Source organism: Nerophis ophidion, linkage group LG26, assembly GCF_033978795.1.
Source record: "Nerophis ophidion isolate RoL-2023_Sa linkage group LG26, RoL_Noph_v1.0, whole genome shotgun sequence".
Lineage (NCBI taxonomy): Eukaryota > Metazoa > Chordata > Actinopteri > Syngnathiformes > Syngnathidae > Nerophis > Nerophis ophidion.
Window position 1 is genome coordinate 33,399,798 of NC_084636.1, and position 16,663 is coordinate 33,416,460.

Below are 16,663 nucleotides of genomic sequence, written 5' to 3' on the forward strand. Positions count from 1 at the left end.
GTTGAAATAAAAAGTGTTTCTCGCCTTCCTCTCTGTCATTTTTTCATAATAATGAACTGGCAGCAGCCAGCGTCATCTCACAAGACCCTCGGGTGCCGTGAATGTCAATCAAGCAAGCTACGGAATTTGCCGCCAATGTTTTTCTTGTAAAGTGTATGGAAGCTGGATGAATTAGATGCCAAAAACCAACCACTTTCATGTGGTATTGTACAGAAAGGACAACTTTTTTTTCTCCTCCATTTGAAAATGTGGGCGTTATCATCATTACTGTCTGATTCCAATCAATGCAAGTCATCAGAATCAGGTAATACACAAACTTATATTCTTGTCTTTGTGAAAGAAAGACATCTATATGTGTTACACATGCTTGTATTATCATTAAACACATTGAACTTGTTTACAAAAATGTCTCTTTCATAAATAAATAAATATAAATGATATATATAAATGAGGTAGATCCCCTCGAGTTGGTCAATTGAAAAGTAGCTCGCCTGCAGAAAAAGTGTGGGCACCCCTGCTCTAGATCAAGTTCATATTTAGCCATCGATAATACATTTTTGTTTTTGGCCAAAAACATGCAATAATTCATCCATCCATCCATTTTCTACCGCTTATTCCCTTTTGGGGTGGCGGGGGGCGCTGGCGCCTATCTCAGCTACAATCGGGCGGAAGGCGGGGTACACCCTGGACAAGTCGCCACCTCATCGCAGGGCCAACACAGATAGACAGACAACATTCACACTCACATTCACACACTAGGGCCCATTTTTTAGTGTTGCCAATCAACCTATCCCCAGGTGCATGTCTTTGGAAGTGGGAGGAAGCCGGAGTACCCGGAGGGAACCCACGCAGTCACGGGGAGAACATGCAAACTCCACACAGAAAGATCCCGAGCCTGGATTTGAACCCAAGACTGCAGGACCTTCGTATTGTGAGGCAGACGCACTAACCCCTCTGCCACCGTGAAGCATACCACCATTAATTTTGATTCATTATTATTTTTTGAGCATCCATCCATTTTCTATCGCTTGTCCCTTTTGGGGTCGCTGGAGCCTATCTCGGCTGCATTCGGGCGGAAGGCAGGCTAAACCCTGGACAAGTCGCTACCTCATCGCAGATTCTTTTGAGCAGTTTTAAAGAAAAAAAAAACAAAACGTTGCGTTATTGGAGTCAACATTGCAACTATTTATTGTCACATTCGCTCTTTTATTCCACTGTTTTTATTTGTATTTTTTTAGAACAGGTCGCCAAAAAAAAAATGGAACACATTTGTTCTAAGGCGGAGCAAGTTGTGTCTTTTAAAGTTGGGAAGAAGTGAGTGAAAATGAAAGAAACCACAGGAGTGGTGCAAACAAGGCAAGAAGAAGAAGAAGGTGTGTAAACAAAAGTAGCACATCCAAGTGATTGATACTGAATAGTTGTCAAGTGAAATTGGTGAAGTGAGAAACAGGAAGTGAGGTGGCGTGGACTTCCTTTGCAGACCCAAAAGGCTACAATAAATTACTAGAAGAAGAAGGAGAGGCTTGATGCAATGTACAGTGTGTGTGTGTGTTTCTGACCCCCTCTGCTGGACGCGGGCAGGAAGTGCGGCCGGGGTGTCAGAAGGCCCGCCTCTGGTCCGCTGGCAGACTGTCCAGCAGACACTTGAGCTGCTCCTCGCCCAGCTTGATCTTGTCCTCCAGCTTACGCTGCTCCATGATGAGCGCCGACTTCATCTTGACAAAGTGCTCATAGTCCGCCATGCCGTCCTGCGCCAGGTAGCTGGCCAGGATCTCGTAGACGGCGCGCTCCCCGCCGGTCCAGGTTCTCCTTCAACTCCTTGGCGTCCTCGTGCTGCCGGATCAGCAGCTTCCTCTTCTCCGTCAGCGTGCGCTGGAGGGAGATGCCAAAGCACGTCCAACCTCAGAAGACTTTTGCACCACCTGAGTCACCTCCACCCCCCTCTGGTGCTATTCATAATAACCACTTATTACTCATAATGATCACTTAGTATTCATAATAACCACTTATTACTCATAATGATCACTTACTATTCATAATAACCACCTATTACTCATAATGATCACTTACTATTCATAAAAAACACTTATTACTCATAATGATCACTTACTATTCATAATAACCACTTATTACTCATAATGATCACTTACTATTCATAATAACCACTTATTACTCATAATGATCACTTACTATTCATAATGATCAATTGTTGTTGATAATGATCACATAGTATTCATAACCACTTATTATTTATAATGATCATTTATTGTTCATAACAATCACACAGTATTCATATTAACGACCTATTATTGATAATAATAATTTATCATTAATAATGACTTAGTATCCATAATGATTTAGTATTCATAATAATGACTTAGTATCCATAATAATGACTTAGTATTCATAATAATTACTTATTATTCATAACCATCCTTTAAAGTTATTAACATTTTATGCTATTAATAATGTAATTTTCATAATAATTACTAATTATTCACAAACATCCTTTCAAGTTTGATGCGATTAATGACTTAATATTCATATTAATGATTTGTTATTCATAATGACGACTTATTATTTATAATAATGACTTATTATTCATTATAATGACTTCTTAACAATAATCCCTTATTTTCATAATAATCACTTAGTCATAATAATTACGTAGTATCCATAATAATGACTTATTATTCCTAATAATTACTTATTATTCATAACACCCTTTAAAGCTATTAACCCTTTATGCTATTAATAACGTATCATTCATAATAATTACTTATTATTCACAAACATAATTTTAAGTTATTAACCTTTGACTTATTATTCATAACACTGATTTATTATTTATAATGATTACTTATTATTCATAATAATGCCTTATTTACCATTATCACTTATTATTCATAATAATCACTTATTAGCCATAATAATTACTTATCATTCATAACCATCCTTTAAAGTTATTAACATTTTATGCTATTAATAATGTAATTTTAATAATAATTACCAATTATTCACAAACATCCTTTTAAGTTTGATGCGATTAATGACTTAATATTCATATTAATGATTTGTTATTCATAATGATGACTTATTATTTATAATAATGTCTTATTATTCATCATAATGACTTCTTAATAATAATCACTTATTATTCATAATAATCACTTAGTCATAATAATTACTTAGTATCCATAATAATTACTTATTCGTAATAATTACTTATTATTCATAATAATTACTTATTCGTAATAATTACTTATTATTCATAATAATTACTTATTATTCATAACACCCTTTAAAGCTATTAACATTTTATGCTATTAATAACGTATCATTCATAATAATTACTTATTATTCACAAACATAATTTTAAGTTATTAACCTTTGACTTATTATTCATAACACTGATTTATTATTCATAATGATTACTTATTATTCATAATAATGACTTATTAACCATAATCACTTATTAATTATTATAATTACTTATTATTCATAATAATCACTTATTAGCCATAATAATTACTTATCCTTTAAAGTTATTAACATTTTATGCTATTAATAATGTAATTTTAATAATAATTACTAATTATTCACAAACATCCTTTCAAGTTTGATGCGATTAATGACTTATTATTCATAACACTGATTTATTATTTATAATGATTACTTATTATTCATAATAATGACTTATTAACCATAATCACTTATTAATCATTACAATTACTTATTATTCATAATAATCACTTACTCATAATAATTACTTATCATTCATAACCATCCTTTAAAGTTATTAACATTTATGCTATTAATAATGTAATTTTAATAATAATTACCAATTATTCACAAACATCCTTTTAAGTTTGATGCGATTAATGACTTAATATTCATATTAATGATTTGTTATTCATAATGATGACTTATTATTTATAATAATGTCTTATTATTCATCATAATGACTTCTTAATAATAATCACTTATTATTCATAATAATCACTTAGTCATAATAATTACTTAGTATCCATAATAATTACTTATTCGTAATAATTACTTATTATTCATAATAATTACTTATTATTCATAACACCCTTTAAAGCTATTAACATTTTATGCTATTAATAACGTATCATTCATAATAATTACTTATTATTCACAAACATAATTTTAAGTTATTAACCTTTGACTTATTATTCATAACACTGATTTATTATTTATAATATTACTTATTATTCATAATAATGACTTATTAACCATAATCACTTATTAATCATTATAATTACTTATTATTCATAATAATCACTTATTAGCCATAATAATTACTTATCATTCATAACCATCCTTTAAAGTCAACATGTTTGCCAAAAATGACTTATTATTTATGAGAATAACTTATTATTCATTATGATAACTTATCATTCATAACATATTTAAAGTTATTAACTGTTGATGCTATTAATGACATTATTCATAACCATCCGTTTAATTAACCTTTGATGCTATTAATGACTTATTATTCATAATGATGACTTATTATTCATAAAACAACTCAATAAAAATAATCAGTTATTAATCATAATAATGATTTATTATACAAAATAATCACTTATTACTCATAATAATGACTCCATGACAATGACTTATTATTCATAATCATCACTTGTGATTAATAATAATCATGCATTATTCATAACAATGACTTAGCATCCATAATAATGACTTAGTATAAATAATGATCACTTATTATTCAAAAATAATTACTTAGTATCCATAACATTGACTTATTATTCATAATAATCACTTATTCATAATAATGAGTTAGTATCCATAATAAATGGGTTATAAATAAATGGGTTGTACTTGTATAGCGCTTTTCTAGCTTCAAGGTACTCAAAGCGCTTTGACACTACTTCCACATTTACCCATTCACACACACATTCACACACTGATGGAGGGAGCTGCCATGCAAGGCGCCAACCAGCACCCATCAGGAGCAAGGGTGAAGTGTCTTGCTCAGGACACAACGGACGTGACGAGGTTGGTTCTAGGTGGGATTTGAACCAGTGACCCTCGGGTTGCGCACGGCCACTCTCCCACTGCGCCACGCCGTCCCTATAATAATAAGGTATTATTTGAAATAACTTATTATTCATGACATCTTTTAAGTTAGTAACTGTTTATGCTATTAATGACTTATTATTCATAATAATTAATATTGACTTATTCCTCATAATAACGAGTATCCATAATAATTACTTATATCTGTAATAATCACTTATTATTCATAATAATGATTTGTTATTTGTAATAATCACTTATTTTTCGCAGTAATGACCTATTATCCATAATAATAACTTATTATTCATAACATATTTTAAGTTATTAGACGTTTATGCTATTAATGACTTATTCATAAAAAATACTTATTATTCATAATAACAACTTATTATTCATAAAAACGACTTATTATTCATAGTAACGACTTATTATTCATAATAACGACTTAACAATAATCACTTATAATAATCACTTACCATGAATTAAATAACGTGGACCCCGACTTAAACAAGTTGAAAAACTTATTGGGGTGTTACCATTTAGTGGTCAATTGTACGGAATATGTACTGAACTGTGCCATCTACTAATAAAAGTATCAATCAATCAATCAAAATCATAATAATGACTTATTTATAATAATCACTTCTTACTGATAATGACTTATTATCCACAATAGTGAATTATTATTCCTAATGACTTAGTATCCAAAATAATCACCTATTATTTATAAAAATGACTTAGTAGCCATAATGACTTGACATTCATAATAATCACTTATTGTTCATATTATTGACTTATTACTAATAATAACGACTTATTAATCAAAATAACTACGTATTATTTATTATAATGACTTAATATTCATAATAATCACTTATTATTCATAATAATCACTTATTTCTCATAATAATGAATTAGTCTTCATAATAATGACTTAGTATCCATAATTATTATTTACTATTTATAACAATCATAATACTGGCTTATTACTCATAATAACGACTTATTATTCATAATAAGTACATAGTATTTATAATACTGACTTAATATCCATAACAATTACTTATTATTTGTAATAATTACTTATTATTCATAATAACCTTTAAAGCTATTAACCTTTTATGCGATTAATAACGTATCATTCATAATAATTACTTATTATTCACAAACATAATTTTAAGTTATTAACCTTTGATGCTATTAATGACTCATTATTCATAACACTGATTTATTATTCATAATGATTACTTATTATTCATAATAATGACTTAACAATAACAATTTATTAATCATAATTATTACTTCTTATTCATAATAATCACTTATTAGCCATAATAATTACTTATCATTCATAACAATCCTTTAAAGTTTTGCTATTAATTACTTATTATTTATAATAACTTATTATGCAAAATGATAACTTAGCATTCATAACATATTTAAAGTTATTAACTGTTGATGCTATTAATGACATTCTTCATAACCATCCGTTTAATTAACCTTTGATGCAATTAATGACTTATTATTCATAATGATGACTTATTATTCATAGTAACAACTTATTAAAAATAATCAGTTATTAATCATAATAATGATTTATTATACAAAATAATCACTTATTACTCATAAGGACTTCATGACAATGACTTATTATTCATAATCATCACTTATGATTAATAATAATCATGCATTCATAATAATGACTTAGTATCCATAATGATCACTTACTATTCCAAAATAATGACTTAGTATCAATAATATTGACTTATTAATCATAATAATCACTTATTTATAATAATGAGTTAGTATCCATAATAATAAGGTATTATTTATAATAACTTATTATTCATAACATCTTTTAAGTTAGTAACGTTTATGCTTTTAATGACTTATTATTCATAATAATCACTTATTGTTAATAATAGACTTATTTCTCATAATAACGACTTGGTATCCATAATAATTACTTATATCTGTAATAATTACTTATTATTCATAATAATGTCTTATTATTGGTAATAATCACTTATTTTCACAATAATGACCTATTATCCATGATAATAACTTATTATTCATAACATCTTTTAAGTTATTGGCCGTTTATGCCATTAATGACTTATTCATAAAAATACTTATTATTCACAACAACAACTTATTATTAATAATAATGACTTATTATTCATAATAACAACTTATTATCCATAATAACGACTTATTAACAATAATCACTTATAATTATCACTTACCATGAATTAAATAACGTGGACCCCGACTTAAACAAGTTGAAAAACTTATTCGGGTGTTACCATTTAGTGGTCAATTGTACGGAATATGTACTGTAATGTGCCATCTACTAATAAAAGTATCAATCAATCAAAATCATAATAATTACTTATTATTTATAATAATAACTTGTTACTGATAATGACTTATTATCCACAATAGTGAATTATTATTCCTAATAATGACTTAGTATCCAAAATAATCACCTATTATTTATAAAAATGACTTAGTAGCCATAATGACTTGGTATTCATAATAATCACTTGTTGTTCATATTATCACTCAATCAATCAATGTTTACTTATATAGCCCTAAATCACTAGTGTCTCAAAGGGCTGCACAAACCACCACGACATCCTCGGTAGGCCCACATAAGGGCAAGGAAAACTCACACCCAGTGGGACGTCGGTGACAATAACAAGTGCATGGATAATGATCTCAGCGTCTTTAGTGGACAGAATGGAGCGAATTTTAGCGATATTACGGAGATGAAAGAAGGCCGTTTTAGTAACGCTTTTAATGTGTGCCTCAAAGGGGAGAGTTGGGTCGAAGATAATACCCAGATTCTTTAACGTGTCGCCTTGTTTAATTGTTTGGTTGTCAAATGTTAGAGTTGTATTACTAAATAGAGGTCGGTGTCTAGCAGGACCGATAATCAGCATTTCCGTTTATTGAATATTATTGACTTATTACTAAATATAACGACTTATTATTCATAATAATCACATGTTATTTATCATAATGACTTAATATTCATAATAATCACTTATTTCTCATAATAATGACTTGGTCTTCATAATAATGACTTATTAACAATAATCACTTATAATTATCACTTACCATGAATTAAATAACGTGGACCCCGACTTAAACAAGTTGAAAAACTTATTCGGGTGTTACCATTTAGTGGTCAATTGTACGGAATATGTACTGAACTGTGCCATCTACTAATAAAAGTATCAATCTATCAAAATCATAATAATGACTTATCATTTATAATAATCACTTATTACTGATAATGACTTATTATCCACAATAGTGAATTATTATTCCTAATATTGACTTTGTATCCAAAATAATAACCTATTATTTATAAAAATGACTTCGTAGCCATAATGACTTGGTATTCATAATAATCACTTATTGTTCATATTATCACTCAATCAATCAATGTTTACTTATATAGCCCTAAATCACTAGTGTCTCAAAGGGCTGCACAAACCACTACGACATCCTCGGTAGGCCCACATAAGGGCAAGGAAAACTCACACCCAGTGGGACGTCGGTGACAATAATAAGTGCATGGATAATGATCTCAGCGTCTTTAGTGGACAGAATGGAGCGAATTTTAGCGATATTACGGAGATGAAAGAAGGCCGTTTTAGTAACGCTTTTAATGTGTGCCTCAAAGGGGAGAGTTGGGTCGAAGATAATACCCAGATTCTTTACCGTGTCGCCTTGTTTAATTGTTTGGTTGTCAAATGTTAGAGTTGTATCATTAAATAGAGGTCGGTGTCTAGCAGGACCGATAATCAGCATTTCCGTTTATTGAATATTATTGACTTATTACTAAATATAACGACTTATTATTCATAATAATCACATGTTATTTATCATAATGACTTAATATTCATAATAATCACTTATTTCTCATAATAATGACTTGGTCTTCATAATAATGACTTATTAACAATAATCACTTATAATTATCACTTACCATGAATTAAATAACGTGGACCCCGACTTAAACAAGTTGAAAAACTTATTGGGGTGTTACCATTTAGTGGTCAATTGTACGGAATATGTACTGTACTGTGTTATCTACTAATAAAAGTATCAATCTATCAAAATCATAATAATGACTTATCATTTATAATAATCACTTATTACTGATAATGACTTATTATCCACAATAGTGAATTATTATTCCTAATATTGACTTAGTATCCAAAATAATCACCTATTATTTATAAAAATGACTTAGTAGCCATAATGACTTGGTATTCATAATAATCACTTATTGTTCATATTATTGACTTATTACTAAATATAACGACTTATTATTCATAATAACCACATGTTATTTATCATAATGACTTAATATTCAGAATAATCACTTATTTCTCATAATAATGACTTAGTATCCATAATGATTTATTATTCATAACAATCCCTTATTGTTCATAATATTGGCTTATTACTCATAATAACGACTCATTCTTCAAAATAACTACATAGTATTCATAATACTGACTTAATATCCATAATAATGACTTATTATTCATAATAATAGTTTATTGTTCATAATATTGACCTTTTACTCATAATAATTCCTTATTATTCATAATAACTACTTAGCATTTTTAATGATGACGTACTATTATTATTATTCATAACAATTACTTAGTATTTATAATAATGACTTAATATTCACAACACACAAGTTTGGGGATATTTGGACATAGTTAGTTAACTAATGATTAATAACAGGTTAATTACACAAGAATGTAATAAAACTTTTAAAAATGGGTTAGGGCATAATCGTAAGTATTTGGACCCAATGCAAGGGCTCTGGTGATGAATCCTAACCTAAAAGAGCAAAAATTGGTTTGGGGACACAGGTGTGTACGTACTTGCTCCTCGGGCGTGGCGTCCCGGTCCAGACTGTTGAGGGCGTTCTCCACCCGGGCCAGACGCCCCGACAGGGAGAGCAGCAGACTGACCACCTTGTCCAGGTCCCCCACGAACATGCGGAACTTGTCCAGCTCGTTGGGCTTGCACACCTGCTGGACTCGGGCCTCCACCTGCTCGCCCAGAGCGTTGTTGTCCAGCACGTCCTCCTGCAGACTGTGGCGCGCCTCACGCAGGACCTGCAGTTTCTGGCTCAGGCTGGAGATCAGCTCCTGCTGCTCCAGCAAGACGTTGTTTCACTCATAGTCCACAGCAGGCTGGGAAAACATAACTTTTAATAAACTTCACCTTCTTGTTGGCCAAGTCCATGTCCAGCTCGTCGTCGTAGTCCTCGTCCTCGTTCTGGTCCTGCATATCCTTCATTTTGATGAGGAGCTCGGCTTTGGGGGCTGAAGTACTGTAGTAGGCGGAGCTGGTGACCATGGCAACCATATTGTCCTCCTTTTCTCTTTAATGAAGAACATAACATTTTTTAACAACAGTTAATGTTGTTTTAAAGCTGTCCTGCTATGTCATGTTAGCATGTAGCTCACATAGCTATGCTAGTGTTGCTAACGTAGCATGATGTTAAAGTGTAATGTTAGCAGGTGGCTCACAAAGCTATGCCAGTGTTAATCTAGAATTATGTTAAAGTGTAATGTTAGCATGTAGCTCACGAAGCTATGCTAGTGTTAATAACCTAGCATGATGCTAAAGTGTAATGTTAGCAGGCGGCTCTCAAAACTATGCTAGCGTTGCTAACCTAGCATGATGTTAAAAATGTAATGTTAGCATGTAGCTCACATAGCTGTGCTAGTGTTGCTAACCCAGCATGATGTTGAAATGTAATGTTAGCATGTAGCTCACATACCTATGCTAGTGTTGCCAACCTAACATGAAGTTAAAATGTATTGTTAACATTTAGCTCATATAGCTAGGCTACTGTTACTAACCTAGCATGATGTCAAAGTGTAATGTTAGAATGTAGCTCACATAGCAATGCTAGTGTTGCCAACCTAGCATGATGTTACTGTAAAATTTAATCATAGCATGTAACTCATATAGCTATGCTACTGTTACTAAACTAGCATGATGTTAAATGTTATAGTAACATCGAGCTCACAGAGCTATGCTAATGTTGCTAACCTAGCAAGATGTTAAAGTGTAATGTTAGCATGTAGCTCACGTAGCTATGCTAGTGTTACTAACCTAGCATGATGCTAAAGTGTAATGTTAGCAGGCGGCTCTCAAAACTATGCTAGCATTGCTAACCTAGCATGATGTTAAAAATGTAACGTTAGCATGTAGCTCACATAGCTGTGCTAGTGTTGCTAACCTAGCATGATGTTGAAATGTAATGTTAGCATGTAGGTCACATACCTATGCTAGTGTTGCCAACCTAACATGAAGTTAAAATGTATTCTTAACATTTAGCTCATATAGCTAGGCTACTGTTACTAACCTAGCATGATGTCAAAGTGTAATGTTAGCATGTAGCTTGCGTATCTATGCTAGTAGCATGTAGCTCACATAGCAATGCTAGTGTTGCCAACCTAGCATGATGTTACTGTAAAATGTAATCATAGCATGTAACTCATATAGCTATGCTACTGTTACTAACCTAGCATGATGTTAAATGTTATAATAACATCGAGCTCACAGAGCTATGCTAGTGTTGCTAACCTAGCAAGATGTTAAAGTGTAATGTTAGCATGTAGCTCACGTAGCTATGCTAGTGTTACTAACCTAGCATGATGCTAAAGTGTAATGTTAGCAGGCGGCTCTCAAAACTATCCTAGCGTTGCTAACCTAGCATGATGTTAAAAATGTAATGTTAGCATGTAGCTCACATAGCTGTGCTAGTGTTGCTAACCTAGCATGATGTTGAAATGTAATGTTAGCATGTAGCTCACATACCTATGCTAGTGTTGCCAACCTAACATGAAGTTAAAATGTATTCTTAACATTTAGCTCATTTAGCTAGGCTACTGTTACTAACCTAGCATGATGTCAAAGTGTAATGTTAGCATGTAGCTTGCGTATCCATGCTAGTAGCATGTAGCTCACATAGCAATGCTAGTGTTGCCAACCTAGCATGATGTTACTGTAAAATGTAATCATAGCATGTAACTCATATAGCTATGCTACTGTTACTAACCTAGCATGATGTTAAATGTTATAATAGCATCGAGCTCACAGAGCTATGCTAGTGTTGCTAACCTAGCAATATGTTAAAGTGTAATGTTAGCATGTAGCTCACGTAGCTATGCTAGTGTTACTAACCTAGCATGATGCTAAAGTGTAATGTTAGCAGGCAGCTCTCAAAACTATGCTAGAGTTGCTAACTTAGCATGATGTTAAAAATGTAACGTTAGCATGTAGCTCACATAACTGTGCTAGTGTTGCTAACCTAGCATGATGTTGAAATGTAATGTTAGCATGTAGGTCACATACCTATGCTAGTGTTGCCAACCTAACATGAAGTTAAAATGTATTCTCAACATTTAGCTCATATAGCTAGGCTACTGTTACCAACCTAGCACGATGTCAAAGTGTAATGTTAGCATGTAGCTTGCGTATCCATGCTAGTAGCATGTAGCTCACATAGCAATGCTAGTGTTGCCAACCTAGCATGATGTTACTGTAAAATGTAATCATAGCATGTAACTCATATAGCTATGCTACTGTTACTAACCTAGCATGATGTTAAATGTTATAATAACATCGAGCTCACAGAGCTATGCTAGTGTTGCTAACCTAGCAAGATGTTAAAGTGTAATGTTAGCATGTAGCTCACGTAGCTATGCTAATGTTGCTAACCTGGCATGATGTTGTCACGCCAAATTTCTTCCCCCCCCATTTACTTCCGGGGTCATGATTAATACAGACGTTTTGTTAACGCGATATTATAAAAATATAACGCTATATTATAAAAATACAGACGTTTTGTCAACGCTATATTATAAAAACATTTAAAAAACAATTTACAAACACAAGCTATGGGATTACGCATTTACTTCCGGGGTCACGTTTCCTCTAATGTCATCCCATAGCTTGTGTTTGTAAACTGTTTTAAAATTTTTTTTATAATATAAACGTCTGTATTTTTATAATATAGCTTTAACAAAACGTCTGTATTAATCATGACCCCGGAAGTAAATTGGGGGGAGGGGGGGTTTGTAGGGAGAAGAAATTTGACGTGACAATGTCAAATATAACTTAGGCATGTAGCTCATATAGCTATGCTAGTGGTGCTAACCTAGCATGATGTTGAATTGTAATGTTAGCAGGTGGCTCACATAGCTATGCTAGTGTTGCTAACCTAGCATGATGTTGAAATGTAATGTTAGCCTGTAGCTCACATACCTATGCTAGTGTTGCCAACCTATCATGTCGTTAAAATGTATTGTTAGCATGTAGCTCAGATAGCTACGCTACTGTTACTAACATAGCATGATGTTAAAGTGTAATGTTGGCATGTAGCTGGCGTATCTATGCTAGTAGCATGTAGCTTGTGTATCTATGCTAGTAGCATGTAGCTCACATAGCAATGCTAGTGTTGCCAACCTAGCATGATGTTACTGTAAAATTTAATCATAGCATGTAACTCATATAGCTATGCTAGTGTTACTAACCTAGCATGATGTTGAAGTGTATTGTTAGCAGGTGGCTCACACAGCTATGCTAGTGTTGCTAACTTAGCATGATGTTAAAATGCAATATTAGAATGTAGCTTACAAAGCTATGCTAGCATTGCTAACCTAATATGATGATAAATGTCATTTTAGCATGTAGCTCACATAGCTATGCTAGTGTTGCTAACCTAGCATGATGTTGAAATGTAATGTTAGCCTGTAGCTCACATACCTATGCTAGTGTTGCCAACCTATCATGTCGTTAAAATGTATTGTTAGCATGTAGCTCAGATAGCTACGCTACTGTTACTAACATAGCATGATGTTAAAGTGTAATGTTGGCATGTAGCTGGCGTATCTATGCTAGTAGCATGTAGCTCACATAGCAATGCTAGTGTTGCCAACCTACCATGATGTTACTGTAAAATTTAATCATAGCATGTAACTCATATAGCTATGCTAGTGTTACTAACCTAGCATGATGTTGAAGTGTATTGTTAGCAGGTGGCTCACATAGCTATGCTAGTGTTGCTAACGTAGCATGATGTTAAAGTGCAATATTAGAATGTAGCTTACAAAGCTATGCTAGCGTTGCTAACCTAATATGATGATAAATGTAATTTTAGTATGTAGCTCACATAGCTATGCTAGTGTTGCTAACCTAGCATGATGTTGAAGTGTATTGTTAGCAGGTGGCTCACATAGCTATGCTAGTGTTGCTAACTTAGCATGATGTTAAAGTGCAATATTAGAATGTAGCTTACAAAGCTATGCTAGCGTTGCTAACCTAGTATGATGATAAATGTAATTTTAGCATGTAGCTCACATAGCTATGCTAGTGGTGCTAACCCAGCATGATGTTGAAATGTAATGTTAGCCTGTAGCTCACATACCTATGCTAGTGTTGCCAACCTATCATGTCGTTAAAATGTATTGTTAGCATGTAGCTCAGATAGCTACGCTACTGTTACTAACATAGCATGATGTTAAAGTGTAATGTTGGCATGTAGCTGGCGTATCTATGCTAGTAGCATGTAGCTTGCGTATCTATGCTAGTAGCATGTAGCTCACATAGCAATGCTAGTGTTGCCAACCTAGCATGATGTTACTGTAAAATTTAATCATAGCATGTAACTCATATAGCTATGCTAGTGTTACTAACCTAGCATGATGTTGAAGTGTAATGTTAGCAGGTGGCTCACATAGCTATGCTAGTGTTGCTAACTTAGCATGATGTTAAAGTGCAATATTAGAATGTAGCTTACAAAGCTCTGCTAGCGTTGCTAACCTAGTATGATGATAAATGTAATTTTCGCATGTAGCTCACATAGCTATGCTAGTGTTGCTAACCTAGCATGATGTTGAAAAGTAATGTTAGCCTGTAGCTCACATACCTATGCTAGTGTTGCCAACCTATCATGTCGTTAAAATGTATTGTTAGCATATAGCTCAGATAGCTACGCTACTGTTACTAACATAGCATGATGTTAAAGTGTAATGTTGGCATGTAGCTGGCGTATCTATGCTAGTAGCATGTAGCTTGCGTATCTATGCTAGTAGCATGTAGCTCACATAGCAATGCTAGTGTTGCCAACCTAGCATGATGTTACTGTAAAATTTAATCATAGCATGTAACTCATTTAGCTATGCTAGTGTTACTAACCTAGCATGATGTTGAAGTGTAATGTTAGCAGGTGGCTCACATAGCTATGCTAGTGTTGCTAACTTAGCATGATGTTAAAGTGCAATATTAGAATGTAGCTTACAAAGCTATGCTAGCGTTGCTAACCTAGTATGATGATAAATGTAATTTTCGCATGTAGCTCACATAGCTATGCTAGTGTTGCTATCCTAGCATGATGTTGAAATGTAATGTTAGCCTGTAGCTCACATAGCTATGCTAGTGTTGCTAACTTAGCATGATGTTAAAGTGCAATATTAGAATGTAGCTTACAAAGCTATGCTAGCGTTGCTAACCTAGTATGATGATAAATGTAATTTTCGCATGTAGCTCACATAGCTATGCTAGTGGTGCTAACCTAGCATGATGTTGAAATGTAATGTTAGCCTGTAGCTCACATACCTATGCTAGTGTTGCCAACCTATCATGTCGTTAAAATGTATTGTTAGCATGTAGCTCAGATAGCTACGCTACTGTTACTAACATAGCATGATGTTGAAGTGTAATGTTGGCATGTAGCTGGCGTATCTATGCTAGTAGCATGTAGCTTGCGTATCTATGCTAGTAGCATGTAGCTCACATAGCAATGCTAGTGTTGCCAACCTAGCATGATGTTACTGTAAAATTTAATCATAGCATGTAACTCATATAGCTATGCTAGTGTTACTAACCTAGCATGATGTTGAAATGTAATGTTAGCAGGTGGCTCACATAGCTATGCTAGTGTTGCTAACTTAGCATGATGTTGAAGTGTAATGTTGGCATGTAGCTGGCGTTGCTATGCTAGTAGTTTTACAAAAGACACTGTTAGACAACAATTTGACCTTGAATAACGCAAATAAAATCTGGTCTTTGTTTAAAAGTCAAAAGAGTGCCAGAAGTCTGGAAGGAGTTAAAAATGGAGGCTGACCTTTCTTCAACAGGGCGTGTGGTGGCGGACTTGGATGGGCCTTTCCTGCGCTGGTTTGCCGCGTCCAGCAGTCGCTCCCCTTGAGGGAAGATGCCCTCCATCAGGTCCATGGTGGTCTTCATCTTGCTCTGGTCCAGGATCTCTGCCAGGGACTTGTCCTTGTCCATGATGTCCCGGGCCAGTTCCTCCCTCTTCTGCTCCTCAGAGACCCTCGCCGTCCTGTCGGGGTCCTCCACACGGGTCCTGTCGGGGTCCTCCGGGGTCTCGGGTGGACCGGGAGGTGAAGACCCTGCTGGTCTCTGGCGGCTGAAGGCGCAGAAGAGCGAGTCCTGCCCGCCCGCCCCCAGGCTGCCCAGCCTGCTCATGTCGGGGCCGCCACTCGCCGCAGAGGAGCCGCTCTCAGGGTCCCGCAGGGTCCTGACG

The 16,663-nt window shown here is 33.7% G+C and overlaps 1 protein-coding gene across 1 annotated transcript in view; it reads right to left on the reverse strand.

Annotated features, from left to right (window-relative positions):
* Nucleotides 1-581: 581 nt before the first annotated feature.
* Nucleotides 582-16,663, reverse strand: part of shroom2a (shroom family member 2a) — a 135,547-nt gene continuing 119,465 nt past the window's right edge. The window contains 5 exon segments of the mRNA XM_061888342.1: nt 582-1,790; nt 1,792-1,872; nt 9,978-10,250; nt 10,324-10,483; nt 16,241-16,663. The exon segment at nt 16,241-16,663 is cut by the window's right edge and continues 42 nt beyond it. Of these exon segments, the coding sequence (XP_061744326.1) occupies nt 1,599-1,790; nt 1,792-1,872; nt 9,978-10,250; nt 10,324-10,483; nt 16,241-16,663 (1,129 nt within the window). The 3' untranslated portion in view covers nt 582-1,598.